This window comes from Odontomachus brunneus, unplaced genomic scaffold (genome assembly GCF_010583005.1).
Source record: "Odontomachus brunneus isolate Ranch 3 - 2012 unplaced genomic scaffold, Obru_v1 Obru_scaffold_020, whole genome shotgun sequence".
NCBI classification, from domain to species: Eukaryota; Metazoa; Arthropoda; class Insecta; order Hymenoptera; family Formicidae; genus Odontomachus; species Odontomachus brunneus.
The window spans coordinates 747,893-769,321 of record NW_022639470.1 but is presented as its reverse complement, the minus strand read 5'-3'; the positions used below and the strand labels follow the sequence as shown (position 1 = coordinate 769,321).

Here is a 21,429-nt window from a genome sequence, read left to right as displayed (position 1 = left end):
TGTCTCATCGGTCCAGGCAAGAGAGAGAGAGAGAGAGAGAGAGAGAGAGAGAGAGAGAGAGAGAGAGAGAGACCAATCGATTTCCGAGCAGGTTGTTTCGGGGACGACAGTAGCAGTATCTCGCTAAAGTGATGGAATTCGGGCGTTTCATCCCTCCGCGATGTTTATCCCTCTCGCATGCTCAAACGAATACCGCAACGCATCCCTGGCGAATATGTCTTAGCAAAAGGTCGCGCGACGGCGAAGGTGGGTGCGAATTCTCTAACTTAAAGACGGGTCATTGGCGCAGCAAAACTCGCTGATTCTTTCTTTCTTTCTCTCTAGTCGAGACGCTTGTGAACTTCGCGATCGAATTTCTACACAATCTTAGAAAAGTGCGCTCCCTTATTTGGACGGTTAATTGCATTGTCGACTGCTTCGTATTGGCGAAGGACGGAAAGAATAGACGAGTCTCGCTCGAAACCGTGAGTCCTTCTCGTAAGCGTGAGTCGATGCAATTTCACGCGAAAGCGAGAGGAACAATTAGATAAGATCCTCGAATAATCGTGTAATAGCATTGCTTCTCACGATCGTACTGTTCATTCGGATTCTTGGCTACTCTTCTTATTGAGTGTTATGGGTGGAACGAATCTTCTTCTTTTTCTTCTGTAAACCATGACTGCGTTTGTATCAAGTTAGTTGTTCGGTTCGATTTTCAAGTAAAAATAAATGAAATGAATCAGAATTAAAATTGAAAATAAAAAGCGCCATACACATGTAACGCAGGTAGCAATGTTGATTATATTCCGTTGTGAAATGCTAGTGAGAGATAATCGACGATGACGGTGATTATTTGGACACAATAAATAATTCACCCGAAAAAATATAATCTCATTCTTAACGGAATTTAGTCTACATATGCTCTCAAGAGGATTCTTCTGAAACTAAGAGGAAAATATTCTAAACATAATATCCTCAAAGAGTTTATTCGCTTAAATGCTTAAAATTATACAAAAATTTAACATAACATTTTTTTACAGTAAAACATGTTCGCAGTTAAAGTTTCATGCATATTTTGTTTTATGATAACCAAAATACAAACATGCAGCAACGTAGCCACCTTGCTTTGGTAGCTTGCTTAAGTTTTCCGGTAGCGCAAGGCAAAAAAGGCCACATATAAAATATGTATCCTGGTTAGTAGTTTCGGGGTCACCGCAAGAGGTCTTCATAATCCTTCTACCGGTCTTTAAATATAGGCTAACTTTATTTTGTCTGCTTATATGTTTGATTTCAATCTCTTTATAAACGAAAATTGTTTTTATTATTCGAAACAACATATAATATTATAGATTTACAAGTAACTGTATTTTAGCTTAGTAACACGTCGCTTAACTTTATTCGCTCCCAAAATAGAGAATATTAATACAAAATTTGGAGAGATTCGAAAATTTACTTTATTACTATTAAATTAATAAACAGTTTTTTTTCTATTTTTTCACTATTTCAATTTTAATAAAATTCAGGGAAAAAGTGTTCTATGTTCTAAAAAGTCCATTTCGCGATTTTGTATATCACTATTCCTTTTAAAATAAATACTAAAAAAAATCGAACAATATATCTCTGGGGTCATTTAGACCTCTAAATATACTCTTCTTGATTCACAAGGACAAAGTTAGAATAGTATCGAATAGATTTCCAATTAATTTATAGTCCACTTCATTAAAAAAGAAATACTTTTTTCGGTAAAAGTTTTTGCTTAGAGTATGGTATTACACAGGAAATAGCATCTTGCAACTAGAGTTATTTTTGGGATATTCGTTTTCATCGAACGCAACGAAGTCAAATTTCACTGAAAAGAAGAAAAACGAACCAAACGTTTTTATTAGTTCCGGGTACTCGTTTGGACGCGTTTCGCGTCCATGCAATTTTCGAAAGAGCCAACCTTGAAGGCAAGCCCGCTTCTGCTATATATCGAATTAATTACAAGCCAATAATTGGCGGCAAATGCGTGCTCGTCAATCCGATATATTACTAATCCGCTGCTAGATTAAACCCGAGTTTAGTCGACGATTTCGCAGCTGGGCGTGAACACGCCGAATTCCAGTTAGCTAGTCTGCCGTAATTCTGTTTCTAACGTGGGAAACGCGTTATTGTATCGTTAGTCGGAGGAAAATCGTGCCGCCGCTGTCTCCGTCATCGTTGTTGCGGCAAGGAAGAGGACTCTCCGTGGTTAACACACAATAGCGTTCTCGCAAACAACGCGGCGGGTGCGCATCGGTTTCATGCACGCCCGCGTAAAAATATTTGTTCTACTAACAGCGCGCGACTACGTTAAAAACAGGAGTCGGTCCATGCAAACAATAGCGTACGGCGCCGTCGACGCCGTTGTGCGTTTGTTTTTTTTTTTCTAACGAAAACGGCGGAATCAGTGCGGGCATTGCGCGAGCAAAAGTATGTAAAACTGTGCCTGCCTGCCGAGAGTAATCGTCCACCAATAGCGACAGCCGTATGTACTGCGATGAAACTACAAATGGAATTAGAGCACCTGGCGTTTTCCTTCCATCGTCGGTTTATATTTGTGTGTTACGACGTGTGTTTAAAAATGTAATAGTACGTACTTTCGGATCGAATGTACGAACTACTTCTCTCTTATAAATATTTGTTTCGCCGAAATTTGAAAATAGGAGGGAGTTCTTCTTTTGGTGAGACAATTATATTGTTGCTCGGAGACAATTATATTGAGTTGAATGAACATGACTAGAAATATCGAGTGTCAAAGAACCGGATCGAATTTTATTGAGCAGAAGGGTCATTAAAGAACTTTACGTGTCTATAAATCTGACAGGTGGAACCGTCGATATTTGTTATCGATTGTTGCGATATCGAAGTTCAATCGGTGCACGCGCGCGGTTATTTCTTGTTCGCGAGGCAAATCTGTCCTGTCGAGATGAAGTCTCTAGTCGTGGCTATTTTCACAGTGCAGATAAATGTTATTTACTTTTCGTCCGCTTTAATGCTCGTGATAGAAAGCGAGAGAAGGTTTGTAAAATATGGGTCTATCTTTTGAACACGTATCTTGTTATTGGAATTTTCTCGAGAATTATTTGTGAGCTTTCATATTTAAAGATTCATGAGACACATGTTAACCATTGAGACCTATTTCAAACTGAATGTAAAAATTTCTTCTAGCAAGAGAGCATCCTGCCACAAAAGTAGGAGAGACTGGGACTAAATGTCCTATATTCCAGAATTTCGAAGTTACAATGTCTGAGACAATTAATTGTTGTGAGTGACTATACAAATATGATATAGGCAGCTTTTTTCTATATGTTAATGGCCGTCACAACCCTCTGCCAACCGTATACTTTTTTTATATTGTAATAATCAAAATACAAACATGCAGCAACGTGACCATTTTGCTCAATAGTGCAGAATAAGAAGACTACACGAACAATAATATAACGTACTGATCGACACTGTGAAAATTAATTCAGTGAAACAGATGCCATAACAGCATAATACAATCGCGTGAGCAATTATCGGGTTGCTGATAAAAATATCGGGTAAAGCGTCATAAAATATTCTTGATGTATTTCGTGGGAGAGAAGCGCTCGCGCTCTTTGTGAAGCGTAAATGAATGAAAATAAAGCAGAGTACAAAGACATAGCAGTAATAGCATAGACGAGTACAAATATGTGAAAATTAATTTAACCCTTTAAGGCGCAAAATTCATGAAACATTCTAGTATTGTAATAACTTTTACTAACTAGTAAAAGTAATAACTTTTACTAAGTAATAACTTTTTTTAACTAGTAATAACTTTTTTTAAATGAAATATTGTAAAAAATACTCTAAACAGCACATTTATAAGGTTTCAACTGCCCGATCCTAAGTGGTCTCTATTGGTACCAGTGATACTTAAAGAGTTAATATCTATTAATGGAGTGCCTCATGCAATAATGTTAGATGTGTTTAGTGTTGTATCACTTTATCTCAATATTTAACGTCTTGACAAGCATATTTTATAACTAAAGCAATCAAGTGTGAAGAGAAAAAGAAAACCAGAAAGTCATATAATTCATCATATGCGCGACCTGCTTTAGCGTTCTTTATCGACATTCCCGTCGTATTTGCGTAGGATTATGTTCCCTTTTCTCGTACGAGAGAGATCATATTAATGCTAGTATAATATACTTTATTAATGATATATTGATGTTTGATGGCCACTCCTACGAAATAAACGAGTCAAATCAACTAGTTTTGATGCGGAAATTCACTGAAATTATTCCGCTCGATCGCGAGCACACGAATAAGACATTGGCTCATTTGGGATAAGACATGTATTATTCGAAGACGACGGTGACAACGCAATGTAACATACATGCTAAGACCGGGGAACGGGCATATTTGATTACGAAAGTACGGAGGGTAGACGAAGAAGTCAAGATCTACCGACGAGATGTCGAATGCTTGTACACGACTGCTATCGTAAATAAATTCAGAGTCGAGGCGGCCTCATGTCGTATTTTGACGTCAACTGCGCGATTCATTGTGTTATCTTGATAGCTTCAACCTAATATTTCAGTATCGCGAGATCGCGAAATCAAACCTCTTCCGCTCTCTTTGTCTTCGACGCGTTCCTTTGACGTGTTACCACACTGCCATAAAAGAGATAAGTGTCGAGAAGGGAAAGTACACGAAGTCGGAAGGCTCAAAGACCTGAACGTAACTAATCTGCTTCACCTGTAAAAGCGATTCTTATTCTGTGCGACGAATTCGCGAACTTGTTCTGCTTCGCGGGCTCCGTGACATTGACGCGTTGCAATTTTGCGAAATTCAGGTATGATTATGAGCATGGTCAACGGATTGGTTCACGGATGGAACTCGCTCGGTATCATAGTACTCACGGCGCCGAACTCGCTGATTCCGGTTATCGCCTCCGACGCTAATATCTTGGTAGTTTTGATCTCCATCGGTTACCTGATACGTTGTTAAGCATGTACTTAGTCGATAAACTAAGAAGGAAAAAATCATGCTGATGAATGCGTTGCCAATGGCAGTTGGCTGGGGCTTTATCATGATCGCTATGAACATTTGAGTAAGACGAATATATTCTTGACGCGCGAATTGCTTCGTGAACATTATCGGCGAATGCTTCTTAACCCTCTGTGCGAAAATCTATAAAACGTGTATAATATTTTTAAACATATATAGTAATTCCAGCTATAATTCTGTATATGGTTCAAGATTACAAAAATTTTGTAATTTTTATTACAATATTTTCTCTGTACGTATTCTGTACGTATTATGTACGTATATTTTGGGTGTCAGTTTCCTAATAGTTATCTGGAGTAATTGCTCTGAAAACCAAGTAGTTGGTCAAAGAGTCGTCTTGTTTTGGACGTTAGGAATTTATCCAACATTAATAGAAACAGTAGCAAAACATGCAGAACGTTGTACCTGAAAAAAATTGGAATGCGTAAACATTTCATAAATTTACATTTTGTAAGTCATATACGTGATGAGATTTTTGAATGGCATAGCTATCGGCATATTCATCAACCTTCTGCTGATATACAGCGCGGAAGTCACAGAAGTAGCCGTGCTAGCGAGGGACTACGCTATTGCTAAATTCAATTTTATTCAACATCGGTATTCTCATAGCTTACGTGACTGTGCCATATATGTCAATATCGGCCATCTTCATGAGCATAACTGTCGTCTTCCTCGTCATGTTCTGCTTTATGCCGGAATCACCGTATTACATGGCCATGAAAGGCAGAACAGACGACACTGAGGCGGTGTTGGAGAAGCTGCGCGGCAAGACAGATGTCTCGGACGAGGTGGAGCTCGTCCTCGAAACGGTCAAGTCCAATAGCCGGCGGAGAACACGCAGATTCAGGGAGCTGTTAACCGTGCGTGCCAATCGGCGTGCCTTTATCATCAATATTATCCTGTCCAACATATAATTCAGCGGCTTCTACACTCTCGTATGTTCAACTCATCTTCAAATCGCTGACGAATGAGCTGAACGTTTTCTTCGATCATACGATCGCCATAGTGCTTGACGTGGTGCAAGTAATCTTTGTGTTGTTGGCCGCTTGTTGGTCGATCGGATGGGCCGCAGGCAGTTACTGTTATTTTCCGGTGTCGTCGTAGCGGCCGCGAATCTCCTGGTGAATCTCATGGCGTGATTGCCATGTTTTTCTACGCAAAGGACTACTTGTACGTGGACATGTCGGCGTACTTGATGGTGCTCTTTATCATGACAATAATACTGATATGTGCCAACAACTGCGGCGCGGTGGGTCTCTACATAACCGTACAGTCCGAGATATTCGCCATCCAGATCAAGGCGCTCGCCACTTGCGTCGAAGGCATCACCAGCGCAGTCTTTAACATTATAGCGTGCAAGACTTACATTCTGATAGCCGTCGAATGGGGCTACGGCCCGATGCCGCCCTTTCTGTGGTACTTCGTGAACGTGGTGATATGCACCGCCGTAATTCTCCGTATTATGCCGGAGACGAAGGGCAAAACCTTTGTGCAGATACAAAAGGAGCTGGACGATTGAGGACCGGACCGGCGCTTTTTCCAGTTGTTCGCGGCCTGAAGGGAATTCTTTATTGGACACTGAGAGGCCATATTGCCTCTCGTAAATTGTGCGTCTTAAGGAAAGATAATTTGGTATCAGCGGGCTCGCCGAAAATTTCTATCGGGCCCTGCGCCGTCACCGCCGCCGCCGTCGTCGTCGTCGTCGTCGTAGTCGTCGTCGTCGTCGTCGTCGCCGCCGCCGCCGCCGCCTCCGTCGCTGCTGCCGCCGATGTTGTCGACGTCCTCACCGACGGAAAGGAGGAAATTGAAAATCACGTCCGGGAACGGGAAGTCGAAAGAGATAAGCTCTCAAGATGCACGAGCGGCGCGAGCGAATTTGGGCAACCGCGCTGAGATTGCCCGCGACGTTGATGCACGTCGCGATAGGACGTGCTCACGGGACGCTGTATCTCTCGAGATTTGCCGGAAGTGGATACGATATCGGCACGTTCACACCACACTGACTGCGCGCATCGTTTGTATATCGAACGGCGAAATGATAAATTCTCAGGCGTAACGACGCGGAATAATGGTCCGCGAAAGAAACGAACCGCCGCCGCGATCAAGATGCGACGGTATGCGTCTCGCTACCTCCTGATCCTGTCATAAAACTGCTCTCACTTTTTCTTGCTACTTGACGTGTTCTCGATGCCGGCACGATAGTCGTATCTCGCGACACATTCCCGATGAATCGCTCGATTATGTCGTACAGATGTCGCGCGTCAGAAATTGACGCGCGGAAGAAACACGGCTGGACGGTAACGCGCTTCGAAACGCGAAACTACAGATCAGAGATGTATGCATCGAGAAAGAGTAGGATTATTAACGATAAAGTTAAATACTTGGAAATGTTTTTTTACAAAAGTGTCGCTCGCTACGCACAGCGCGAATGACGATTAAATTATTCAACGTATGAAATGTTGCCTGGGTGCGAGTAATCGATACGCGAATATATGAATTTATTTAATAAATACAAACTATTCTAACAAAACAAAGAGAAAGAGAAAGAGAGAGAGAGGGGGGACAGAGAGAGAGAGAGAGAGAGAGAGAGAGAGAGAGAGAGAGAGAGAGAGAATAAAAATAATAAAAGGACAATCAAATATATAAGATGTTCAAAAAAATAGTTTAAATTTTACAAAAAACAGAAGACTGAGAGTATACTAAAAACATTTTTTCGTATTTTAAACCAAAATACTTGGTGCATATGATTTCATCAATATTACCTTGTTTTTTATTTGGATTAAATAGGATGCATTTGTGAGAGAGCAAAACACACAATTTTAGTATTTTATTTAATATTAAATTTAAGTACACAAATAATAGTATTTATTATAATGAATAAAACATTTTTTAAACAGAGGTCGAAGAGAATCAATCTTTTTAGGGCTACAAATATTTATTTCTAGTTTTAATAATGCAAGTTATTTGTGTGCTTCCATTTTGATTTTTTGATCTTTGTTTACTAAATATTTTCTTCAAAATATATTTTGTATATATGCATATACATATTCTTACACCCTATACAATTTTCCATGCGTTACACAAACCCTTGTAAAATCGGTGGTTCTCTCAACGATAATCGAACGGCATCTATATTAAATGACTAAGGGTAGACTTTTATAAACGGCTCTGCGGTTTCCATCTGGTTTAGATTGAATTGTTCTTCACGGCACTCGAAATAAAAAGTTTTGCCGTAGTTAGACGAAAATCAATCATTGCGGTTCTTTTCGCTATCGACGTATCGAAAAAAAGCCCATTAGGTGTTTAATGCCTCTACCGAGCGTTCGGGAATAGCCAGAAGAACGGAACAAGGATGAGAATAGAATGGGATAGGAGGGAGAAAGCGAGAGAGGAAGAGAGAGGGGGGAGGGGAGAGGGCGAGAAGGGTGTGAACGGAAATTGCACGGGCGAGACCTGCGTTCGCCCTCGCGACGTCGAAGGAAAGTTTCTCGCTCTTAATATCTGAGAATCACTATTCAGTCTTACAGAAATTGCTATTGGCAGAACCATTAGAGGGCTGGAATTAGTTTCGCGATCCCGGATATCCGGCCGCGAGGGAACGCGTAACGGCCGCCGCGGCTCACTTATCTTACTTCATACCTCGCATTAATACTTTCCGGCAACTCCATTCGCCCCCGTATTTCAGAAAGCCCGCTTCTAAAGTCGCCACTTCGCGAGCCAATAGCCGCGATATACGCGTTACCGCGATAAGTTGCGCGATTTCTAACGATTTCTAACGATTCGTCTCCGAACGACAAGGTAGACAAGGGAACGAGGGAGACATGGGGACGCGGCGACGATCATGTTCGCTCGTTTCGTCGGCATACCAGCGCGACCATGTCACCCGAATAAATATGTATTAATTATCCCACGCAAACAACTGAAACACAGCGTAATAACGTATCTAATTGATAGATATTTATCCGAGCGGCGTAACTTTTAACGCGTTTAAATGACCGACGGTGTTGTAATTGCCATAACGTGCGGGACTAATATACGCGGCGTGTCCAATTAATGAATATTTATTTAAGTAACAACCTAATTGCACACACCCGTCATGATTCAACATGCATCGCGTTCTATTTACGCAATAGTGATTTACGCGCAATGTCGTGAGAGTAAAATAACGAGCGAGGCCTACGTATCAGCAGCGCAAGTCTGTCGCGTTAGCTCGCCCTCGACTCAGAATCAGGATGATCGAGGGGCTTCTTAGTAATTCTGGGGCGAATAGCGGACCGGCGGAATCGAACATCGTGTCCTACTATCGCGAACGCATATCCCTGCGTGGACAAACAGAGATATCCAGCGTGCGCGCAGCCTATGCACGTCGTTGCCATCAACATACGAGTGGCCGCGCTGGCCAAAGCCTACATCGTGCATACAATTGTATCATCAACGCAAACACCGTTCCGCAAACAAGCGCGTGGCGTCATGAAAGCTGTCGATGCTCCGCATACTACGATGCACCTGGTGCATCGAGGACTACCGCCACCTTTCAAGGCTCGTTTAAAATACGCGGAGTATGGAGCTTGGCGTGCAGATTTGGAATGAGAAATAAAAATAATTTATCTTGCTTACACCCATACTCTATCCCCCTTACGCCGGAAGCATTTCTTTTAAGAAGATGCTGGAAATCTTTACCGACAGAATATTGACTATTTTCCGCACAATTTACGTTGTATTGGCTGCATAGAATTATAAATACTCTCATACAATCGAAATGGTGCGAGAAGTGAGTTGAAGCATTGCTCAATGCATGACAAAAATGATACAAGATTTCAAAGTTGACATTTTGAGTGTAAATTTGCCTGTCATACGCTGTCAGTTAAAGTAAACATACACGAGTTTGCTTCGCTCAGAAACATTTTTAAGAACATTCCTGTACTTTTATCCGAATTTAGAAGCTTAAAAATATCGGAAAAATTTGCAGAAATATTTCTATATATGTATGATTAGGTATACTGCTAAATATGGCAAAATAAAACAACGCTTCGTTTTTTTTTACATAAGATCTATATGTACAAGAAATATGAAAAGGATAGCGTGATTGTATTAGTAACGATTGTCTCTACGTCATTCACGTTTTTGGCGTTTGTCTCTAGCGTCCCCTTAAGGCGATGCTGAATACTGACATAACGTAGTTTCGTAGTTTTTCTTTTCTTCTAATTGAATGTATCAATTTGAAAGTAATTTTACAGGGTGAAAGTACAAACATTAATGAATGGCGAATACTAAACTGTTGCACGGAATCAATAAAAAATTTTTTATTTACCGACTGATTATAAGAAATTATTTGTTAATTTCATGCAATTGTTTAGTATTAGCCACTCATTAACGTTTATGATTTTACCCTGCAAAAACATTTTCAATTTGATACATAATTAATAATAGAGGACTACGAAATTGCGTTAGATCGATATTCAGCATCGTCTTAAAAGAGATACTTTTGGTGTAAAAAACCTCGAGAAAAGGGGAAGGCCTAAGCAAAATAAAATATTTCTACTTCGTACTCCAACTTAAGGTTAAGTTTACTCCGCGTATTGTAGGCGAGCCTTCACCCTTTCGAATTACGAGCGCGGTCGCCGGAAGTCTCACGTTCGCGAGACAGATCTGGGACTGAATCCCTTGAAAACGACGATGACGACAATGACGAAAGGACAGTACTCCTCACCGGGGAGTTCTCAGGATCGTCGAAAGCAAAGATGGAAATCCTCTGCGTCGTTTCGTAGTCTGTCGTGCAGAGAGTCATCCCCAGAGGGGAGAAATCGAAGGACCTCGTTAGCCGCATCGCGTCGCACGGTTCGCGTGATAAAAATAAAGACGTAAGAATGCCACATTCGGTCGGCAGTGTGCACGAGCGGCGGCAGAGAGCGCGGTATCACATCCGCGAAGTGATTTCATTCTGACGACTTTAACAGCGCGCTTATAGAATCGACGTTACGCTCTGCGCGACTCTTCATATAATCGACGAGACAATAGTTTATAAAAAGCTTTCGCGTAAATTCTCTCGTGCGTGCATGACGACGAAGTGCAATGGCGACGTTGGATTGACAGTGAAAAAAAGAGGGAAAGAAGAAGAGACAGAGTGAAATAGATAAGGTGAATCTATCGTGACCAACAGATTGATAAACTTTTGATGCGCTTCCCTCGTACAGCCTCGTAAAATTTAACTCTTTATAGGGCTCCTTAAGCTTATGTCTTCTTTGATGCGGTGATAAGTACCCTAACGCATCATTATTGACATTGGAAAAGCTCGTCGACTCGCAGGGATAAACTCATAACGAGGGCTGATGATACAATCGCCCTTCCGGGGAGGAAGCCTCGCTCATCTCTGCCCGAATGCGTTTAATTAATTCCGTCTTTCCACACTTTCCTCACGCAAGGGTACATGGATCGAAAAGGCATTCGGGATGAAGCGGATAATACCCGTGACAGGTGGATGGGTTTGAGCCGATTATGTCGTTCAAGCGTGTAAAAATTGATACACGGAGAGAAGAAAGAGTTTTCTTTGACGCAACCAATTACGATTTACTGAAGATATATTTGTCGCTGTAATGAAAAATTTGCTACGGTAACTGAAATTCTTGCTATTGTCGCTACTATATCGGTCTCATAGCTATACGGGAAAAGCAATTCCGCTAGTAACTGAATTTTTTTCCTTGTTATCTGGGGATCAGATGAATAACTCGGTTGTAAAAATAGAAAGATCTTCCTGTAGGAGATTTCCACTCAGCCAACTGCTCCCAGTTACTGAGTTTTAATGCGGCTGAACCTTCAGACGAATGTTTTCGGTCACAGTGACAAAGATGCTATTTCTCGTCAGTGAGTTTTTTCCTCTGCTCCCCATTTAGTTACCCGAATTGAAATTCCTTTTCGCGTGAATATATGCCTATTGACAGCTATACTTTCAGGAATCCACATATTACAACGAGATTTAGTCACCACAAACACAGATTATTGCTGCTACTGCTTTTCTTTTCATGTAATACGAAATCCACAAGTTTTCCAAGTTGATATAAATTAATTCTGCAATTTTTATCGAATTTGAAGTATCAATGTCGCTCGCAACATTTCGTTAAATACAAGGAGAAGTACAAGACATAAGATGTAGCTGCGCGAGAAGATTTACAACTCATTTTTTCCATCTTTTTCGAGTCTTCGAGTCCTATAGAATCAAATTTTTGCTTATTATACATTTTCCACAGTCAAACGAGTTATATAATTAGTATATTGTTTGTTAAAATTAAGAGGGAGAGAAAAGACAAAAATCAAATGCCCATACTGAGAAACACGACCAGATATTAAATAACTCTTAATTAAATACTTTTCCAACCGGTAACAAAACAACAAATAATCTTTTTAATATCAATATAGGACAATAGCTTTTATTTATATTGTTACATCACGAGATTGGTTCTTATATTTCGATGTAAATTGCAGAATTAATTCGGAGTCAAAATTATAACTCGGTTTTAACAACGAGAAATACAATGTCGAAATTCTCGCAAACAGATTAATTTAACGCGTTTCGCGTTGTCGGCGCGCGATATTCGCGAAAATCGCGACGCGGTCCTCGTGTTCAGAAGCGGTGAGGATAATCTTGCGCGCCCGCTTTGATCATACGTGCGCGCTTTGTATCTTTCGCACATTATGTTGCATTAAAATAATTATGAGTCCATGGGCGACGAAGAGGAACGTATGCAAGTACGCGCTCGCGTGCATTTGGGCGCTACCGTGATTCTCCTGTAATCTGATTGCCGATTTTCTCTCGTTATTATGCAATCGATGTGCGGCGCGGCCGCTCGCCTCATTGAGTTTCACTTTTGTCGGCGATACTAATTGGAAATTCTGTGTGTTGCGCTCTTGTGTCCTTTATGCACATTAAATTCCCCGTTACGAGAGGCTAGCCCCTCGATGCCGGCTCACGCCTCTGCGTCAGAGCTTGTTAAAACGTTACTGCGGTTGTAAGTAAAGCGCGAAAGCAATTAGTTCCCATTTGCAATTTGCAGCGTTGTTTGATTTAGCTCGCAGAGCGGCGCGGTGTGGCGCGGAGAGACACGGCTGGATGCGGTGCGGTGCGGTGCGGCGCGGCGCACAAGCCTTAAACGCGCGTGCTTAAGCACACAAGTGACACCTGAATTAAATACCGGATCGGAGCGCTCGCGCGTGCGCACGTTATTCGAGCACGTTTGCCGAATTAAGAACCATTCGAGAATGAAGCAATTCGGGCAGGCGATTAAACGCGCCTTGCGACTACTTTGACTCGGCGATACGCGACGTCGTGCGCAATCCCGAGTCGAGAGGGTGAAGTTCGGGTTCTACATATATATATATATATATATTGAAGTAATCAAATATTAAATTTAAGCAAATTTTCTTCAATCTCTTCAGTGATGATTTAAGATAACTTGACGATTTCTCTTTTTTTAAAGCATGTTTAGACTTATTTTCTCTTTATTACTGTTTTCTTTGAAGAATTTCGGAAAATGGAACGTAAGATCAAGTAAAATTTCTGTTTGCTTAAGAGTTAAGAGAGGGGAAATACAATAATTTATGTGAATCAAGAAGAATTTAATGTTTTACGAAAAAATTTTCCCGGGCGTACCATTTAAGGGGTTAATTCTCGACATGGCAATAAATAGCCATTTAGACCATCAAAGCAGCACATCGATCTAACATTATATTCAAGATTCTCTATTAATGTTTCAATTTTCCTAGAATTTATAGAATTAATGTGGAACCGAAATTTCGATCCAAAATTTCTCTTTAATTTTGTTCTTACTCGTCTAGCATATTGGAAAAAATTACTGGCAATTATCTTTATCCTGATAAAACGAAATATCGGATATTCTCAGCGTTAGAAATCCGAGCTGATCGGCCTATATTTCCATCAATTAATATGAACTATATTTCGATGTGTTTTTATTTAAATGCAAGACAGTTTTGTCGTGGCCATTAGCGAAGAACGTTTTGCGACGGGTTAGTAATGACGATACGAAAACGAGCAAATGCAGTTTCGTGCTCGCCGCCTTGAGTCGATCATTTTTCATTATCTCCGGCTATTAATCACGCCGCTTTGATTGATTATGAGGCAGGGACAGTTTGGCATAGATCGCTCTTATAAGTCGGTGATCAAACGCCAATTAAGAGACTTAGATCTTTATTCGATCCCACTCTCGGCCTCGATTAGGAACTCCTCGAGCGCTTTGAAAAACGGCTTTCGAGTCATAAAGCATTGGTTACCCGTCGTCGTCGTCGTCGTCGTCTCGTAGTCGGCAGTGGCGGCAAGTGACTTTTTGCTTGAGATATTCATTACTGTGATTAAAGGGTCAGTGGTGAATTATCCAGCGATTCGCAGTAAATACAAATTTGCACGGCGCTCGCCGACGCGGAGATATATTGTTCGAATGCGGGCAGCGTGATATCACTGATTAAAATGTATAGCGTATAATTTAACGGGCCAATTAGTTAAGTGCAATCGCCGAAGTAATTCGCACCTGAATTATCACTAAGCGATAAGCCCGGCGTAATTGGCGGCGTCGTCGTCGTCGTCAACGTTTTGGTCTCGTGTTAAGCGAATTGAACTTTTGTGGCCTAACTTTGTCGCGAATCTACTTTCTTTCCAAGACGAAATTTTAATTTCACTTTCAACCTCAATGTTCTATTTAATGCCTATTTTGGTGCCCCAAAATCTATATCACTCTCTTTTGTTTCTATTTAACCTACTAAGTTTGCCGAAAAGTTCTCTTTAGAACTCACAAGTAGCGTTTTGTATGCAATTTAGAGGCACTAAGTAGGATTTTAGCTTCCATATATTCAGAATGTACAGATGTTAGAAAGTTCAGGTCTGAAGTGGGACCAAAATTTCGACTCGTGTCTACTTTCCTCTTCCGTGCAGAAAGCCGCCGCGAGAGACGTGCGGGCCGTCGATCAGTTTGTAACATTTACACGAAATTCGACGGTGTGCTTTTTCAATCGTCGTCATAGACAAGAGTGCGGTGCGAGATACGATGGAGCGAAGCTCACATTGTAATAATATCGAGGGTAGTGGCCCGTTGTCGTCGCACGAGCGGATTATACGAAACGCTCGAGCCGCTCGCGCAAACATTGCACGCCGTATAGGAGTATAGGAGTGTAGATAAAGGATGAGGGGGAAAGCTTTGATCCAGATTATTTCCGCCACGATCGATGTAAGATAGAACCGGGTCTTTCTTGCTACACGCGCGATTTGTTCTTTCAAACTCGAGACGATTCACCTTGGTCAACAATCCTGAGTTTTATTTTTACTAAGATTCATTTTTACTAAGACTCCCTCTCAAATGTTCTCTCTCTCTCTCTCTCTCTCCAAATAATTTTAACTACCTAACGGGGAGCACGGCTGTGTCTAATATTTTTTTGTATAATGACGAATAGACGACGACGGTGACGACGAGGACGGTGTGCACTATTAAAAGAAGGAGAGAACGAGAGAGAAAGGTAAAAGAAGATGGGTCTCACAAGTGTGTACCCGTTACATTCGCGATAATGATGAGTTTGCTGAACGAGGGGGGCACTAATGGAACGTTGGTTGGCCGGGCTCTCTCGCGCGCTCGCCGTAGCGAAATATTTCATGTCCTCGTTCTCTCGTTTTTTTTTTTTACAGGCCACTCGCTGTACTGCGCAGCGAACGATAAAGATATACACGGACATTTACGGAACGAGGGCATAAAAGGCAGGCTTCAGCGCGATGGATTTAATATACCCTTTTTCCTCACGCGTCGCGGCACGCACGCACGCACTTACTCACGCACGCACGTGAATCTCATAGCCGTAGCGGCTAATCAATGTAATAATGTCAACGATTTCCGCGATACGCGTCGCATGCGCGCACTTCTCGCGCTGGATTACTGTCGTTCACGACGTCCAATCGATAACTGAGCGAAATTTAATCGCCAGGGATTCCGCAATAAATTCCCGATCCCGAGCCGAATTAGATGTGATCTCTCTCTATCTCCTCCGCTCTTTGCGTTCCGACATGTCGCGCTAAAATATTTCGCGGAAATTATCAGGCGTTATCGCTTGGCCGATCAGTATCTTCGTGCAATTAGTGTTCCGGTGAAAGTTGGACGTTGCCCGCGTTAATTTTTACGCGGCGGAATATCATTGGTCAAATCGACTGGCGCGCGATCTCGTGAAATCAACGGAAAATCGATCGATCGCGGTCTGCCGCGGTGTGAAACTGAAAATTCACCCCGTCACCATTGCGTTTATGCGGATTATCGTTGATCTCGCGTGCACGCAGCGCCCTCTAATAAACGGACACGAGAGATTCACGCGGCGAGGGGGCGCGCACGTCGGCCGGTCGGCCGCGCGCTCCCTCTGTCTGTCATGGTAGAAGAAAACAACGCGGAGACGCGTTGCAGATTTTTATCCGCGAGATTTATTACAATTAACGTTATCGCGCAGAAGCTGCAGCGCGGAGGGCGAGCTTCACTTCTGTCCGCGGCCGCGATCGATTGAAAATCCAAAAAAAAAAGAAGTGCGTTGCACGTATGCATTAATAATCCGCGTTTTTACACCGAACTCATCGATCTCAGGAACGCAATGCCGCTCGTTCCTCGAAGGACGGTTAATTAGCTGAATCAGCGACGGAAGAGTGAAAGAAGGAGAAAGAGAAGGTGGAGAAGACAGGACGGTAAAACGAAAAAGGAGTGGGGTGTGTGAAACGAGCGGCGATATGCCAATGAAAGTTTTACGCGGCATTACGGGAGCTTAATTACCTGTTAATTTCGTGCAAGTTTTTAGGGTGGGGTAGTTAAAAGTTTCGATCATATCCCGGAGCTTTTTCGCTCGACCCTTCCGCTCGACGTGCGATTTAATTCGCTCGGTTCGGCTCGCTCGTTCGTTGGTTGGTCGGATGGTTAGTTGGTTGGTTGGTCCATTCGTTCGTTCGGCCGACCAGATGACCTCGCGATCTATTCCGGGGGTATAGATCACGCGACGAGATTTATCTCTTACTATATCCGCGCCGCTACCTACCGAAGGACCCTTTCGTCACGTTGCAGGCTCGTATATGGACTGTCCAGACGGCAAAAAGGAATTTTATTGGCAGGAGTCGCGGTATATTACGTTTCGAGGCAATTCGCGATTATTGGAACGTGTCTCATATAATGCGAAACGCCGGCGGCCCCGTGATTTACGGCGCCCGCCGACGGATTTTTAGATCAGCCGTTCGCACGTACGGGCGCGCTACCTCCACGCGCATTTTCATGGTATATCGACCGTCGCCGAAAACAATTAAGACTTGCGCCCAATATCGCGCCCGTCGATTTACGGCACAGCCGTGGAGAAGACCCGGGAATTCCTGTCTCTCTCGTCACGATCGTGCAACGCCATTGAATCCGATCCCGTTTTACAGGTCGAGAAATATGTAAATGCACTATGTAGATCTTGGCGTAGATTGATTATTGAACGGCCTAAATGATACAGAATCGTTAAGCAGTTCAACATCTTGTTAATGTTTGATTAAGCCGTAGCCGAGATATCTGGCGCGCCATTCCGGCGGAATAAGCTATCAAGGGGTTCTCACTGATAACTGTCTAGATTGAATCTGTAATTTTACCCCTCGGGCTGCCGAATTTTGCAAGTTAGGGCAGCCGGACGTGAACATCAAAGAGATTGAATTACGCGAGTGCGAGCTATTCGAGCGAGTTAAATTGCGTTTGATCGAGACCTGATAATATAGTCCTGCGATTGTCTTCCATCGATCGACGAGGAAGATAGCAGCTACAAATAGTGAAAAAAAGACGTCGAGGTATTGATAACTTTTTTTATAGAAAACGATTGATAAAGAAGTTTTACTCGCACATTATTCACGGCAAAGACAAATGGACATCAAAATTATATTCTTTAATAAATTCCAGTTCGTTTTCAAATTTGGATTTAAATGTTCCAAAAGAAAGCTAAAAATGCGTACAGAATGCTAAAAATTCGACAAATGTGAGAAATACGATAATTTCCCTCGATATTTTTTCGAAGCAAAAATTGTCTCCATACCGTTGCAGTCTTTTATTACAAAATAATACGGTAGAAGTGGGACATTTTATACATATATACAGGATGTCCCAGACTCTTTTCTGCATATTTTGTGGGAATGGATTGATATAGAATGGATTGAGGTGAACATAAAAGACGCACATCGTTTTGCGATATTCGCGATAATAACCAAGAAATTAATTATAAAAAATTAAGGAAAAACGCACGCTGAATAGTTGAAGGTGGAGCGCTCGCGACCTAATAATATAACGGATGTCGGCGTGCAATGATTGGAAAAACAACGCACCATTGCTTATATTTATATTTATATGGTTGCACTTCTACATCTCGCCTCGGCGCGGTGCGGTAAGACGTAGGATCATAGCGATATACTCGTAAGTTGCGCGCTGACATCTGCCTACTATATTACTGAGTCGCGAGCGTTTCCTCAACCATTCAGCGTGCGTTTTTTCTTAACCTTTTATAAATAATTTCTCGGTTATTATTGCAAATATCGCAAAACTTTTATGTTCACCTCAACCCGTTCTATATTCCCAAAATATGCGGAGGAGAGTCTGGGACACCCTGTATATATTTCTCGTTGTATAAATCCCAAGAGAAGCAACGCGAGTATAATTTATCGGATTTATATTTGATTGCACAAGAATGCTATGTTAAAGGGGGAAATTTTTGATGGTTTCTGTAATACGCTCTTTCATGAATCATGCAAGCATGTTCGCGTTGTTTTTTCATGCAAACGACACATGCGGATTTTTCATGATTATCGTTACATGCATGCTATTTGGGAGACGATTTGGGAGATTGTGTGCTACTTTCTTGACTTCTGTCGGAGCCAGGTTAAACAAGTAAATCGATTTCGATTTCCATTAACGAACTTGAACATGACCGATGTCGCGTTAGCATATCCGTGTAAATACACTTCCAGGATCATCATTGTTATTAACGTCTACGCGTATCCACACGTGCGTGTCAAACGTAGCTCGCGCATTTCATTTTAAGTCGGACAAAGCTGGGCCCAAGCGCGCTCGCGCGCGCACTACGAACTTTGTGTTATCCAAAACGCCATTAGGTGCTTTACATTGGCGAGTATACACTTCCGGACGACGGTCACGTATCGGCCAAGCATTTGAATACTCTCTCGATTACCAACATGTCGTTCGGAGCTCGTGCAACCGTGACATCCGCCATTTCCGGCCAATCCCCCTCGTCCTACCTTCACCCATCCACCTATATGTTCTACCTCCCTTCCTCCTTCCCGCCCTTCCTTCTGTCCCTGACCGAACGAATTTTACGCTTGACAATCCCGCTCGTTTCGCGGAATTGTCAGTCGAAATCCAGTCAGCAAAGTTTTTGAGGCTTTCCTATTGGTCTGTCAGAAACAAATGGTCCCGAGCTGCTAGGCATATTGTGTCTACGATATGTATATTCAACGCACAAATGAACAAACCGACGCGCGGTGCCTCGCCCTCGTAGGCTGCGTCTTGAGATCGATGAAACTGCTAATCGCTGCCGGGCATTGCGTCGGTTTCGCATTACGGGCCACGCCGTCGTCCGAACAAGTTAATTAGTGGATGAGAATGGTCTTCAACATACCCGGTCACTCGATTCCGGCAATGTCGTCATAATTGGCTCATTATGGCATCCATACAGAATTCCATCCTGTATCGCACTCGCCATCGAGTTGGCCGATTCATCGGTTCGTTAGGTTTTTTCTTCACGAGAAAAAGAAATTTGGTTGGATTAACTGAATACCCGATGAAATATGAATGAGCCAAAATTCCGATTGAAGTTATCAGAGTTCTGTTCAACCAGAAAACTTATTAACTTAATTAACCGGAATCCTGTTCGGTTAATCAAAAATTCTTGTCAACTTGAACAGAATTTTAGCAACTTCAGTCGGAATTCTGGTGCGTTCATAATTCATTATGATATTTGATTGATCTACTCAAAATTTTTTTCCGCGTAGCGCTTGTCTCGTTGATGCCGTTCGCGCGCGCACGCCTATTTCACCGTGGATGCAAGAGAGACAATATTGGACTTTCCCCTGATCTTAAGTTCTTCCACCTCGTGTTTTCGTTCGTTCGTTCGTAACGATACTCGGATCCTACTGAAAACAATCTCCGCCTCGGGATAATTGACTCAAGAAAAATAACCGTGTTGACGAAAAAGTTGGCGAGTTAAATATGTTAGCGAGGGCGATCTTCGATACGAGATGATTGCCCCGAGCGAAATCGCCTTGTTGACCTGAACGGCAACGATCGCGGATAAATGAACGGCTCGACGGGGAATTGCTCTGAAAATCCTACTGTAAAAAGATCTCTCTGCTACCGCTATGCGGAGGTAGATTTAATGCGCTCTCGACGATCGTGCGAAATAATTTCGTCGGATTATCGGCCGCGTAAAATTAACTTTATCTCGTGAGAATGTATACATCGGGGCACACACATTCAGACATTTGAATCAATTGACGTGAGTTTGCAATACAATCCTCTCTTTTTTTGTTTGAGGAGAGGTGGTCTCGAGGAGGAGGGCGTAAAAGTACGTGAACCGCAAAGCTCTTCAGAAGTGAGGAAGAGGAGCGCGAACACAGCGTTAAGTACCGCGCACTTTAAGAGGATTGGAAGCACGCCGGTTTAGAGGGGCTAGAATGCCATAGTCCTCGAGGATTGTGAGTTTCAACATCCCCGGGCGCATCTGAAAAATCTCGCGGTGAGTTCTAATTTGGACGATACATATACGTACCTACTCATACATACATTATATATGTATTGCTTGCAATTAAGGCAACTTCGCGTATAAATTGCGACGAAACCCGACGCTGCCACCGCTTTTTCGCCAACAACGACGCGTACATACAGGATGTCTGGATTCAGATATATTCGAGCGTCGTGTGCAATTAAGAGGGTAATCTACTCTGAAAATTTAAAAAAATCGTTCCTTTTTATTACATATTTTAAAAGTGTTATCCTTTACGTGTATTTTGAGTCTTAAATGATTGGAAAATTCTAAAAATTGACGAAGTTATAGTCGTTCGTTGGTTTCTGGTTCTGGCTGCTCGGGAGATGTTGTCGCTCGATATATTTCCGAGATATTTACCTACTGTAAGTCCTTTGCGAGATATATATCTGGCGTAAATACTCTCTCTTTCTTTTTCGCATTGTATAATCACTATATGTTATATTGTCCATTTCTTATAAATATGTATTATGGAAAATCGCGCCAAAAATATCCTCCAATGGTGCTCAGGTCGAAATAGCAGCATATATTGGTTGCAGTACATTCAACGAGGGAACAATGGCATACATTGATATTATGCATGTG

At 42.2% G+C, this 21,429-nt stretch overlaps 1 protein-coding gene across 1 annotated transcript; it reads left to right on the top strand.

Annotated features, from left to right (window-relative positions):
- The first annotated feature begins 4,833 nt into the window (after positions 1-4,833).
- On the top strand, positions 4,834-6,553 carry LOC116842027. The gene is made up of 3 exons (XM_032810668.1): positions 4,834-4,954; positions 5,644-5,894; positions 6,197-6,553. The coding sequence occupies exons 1-3, from the start codon at positions 4,834-4,836 to the stop codon at positions 6,551-6,553; spliced, it is 729 nt and encodes a 242-aa protein (XP_032666559.1).
- The last annotated feature ends 14,876 nt before the right edge of the window (positions 6,554-21,429 follow it).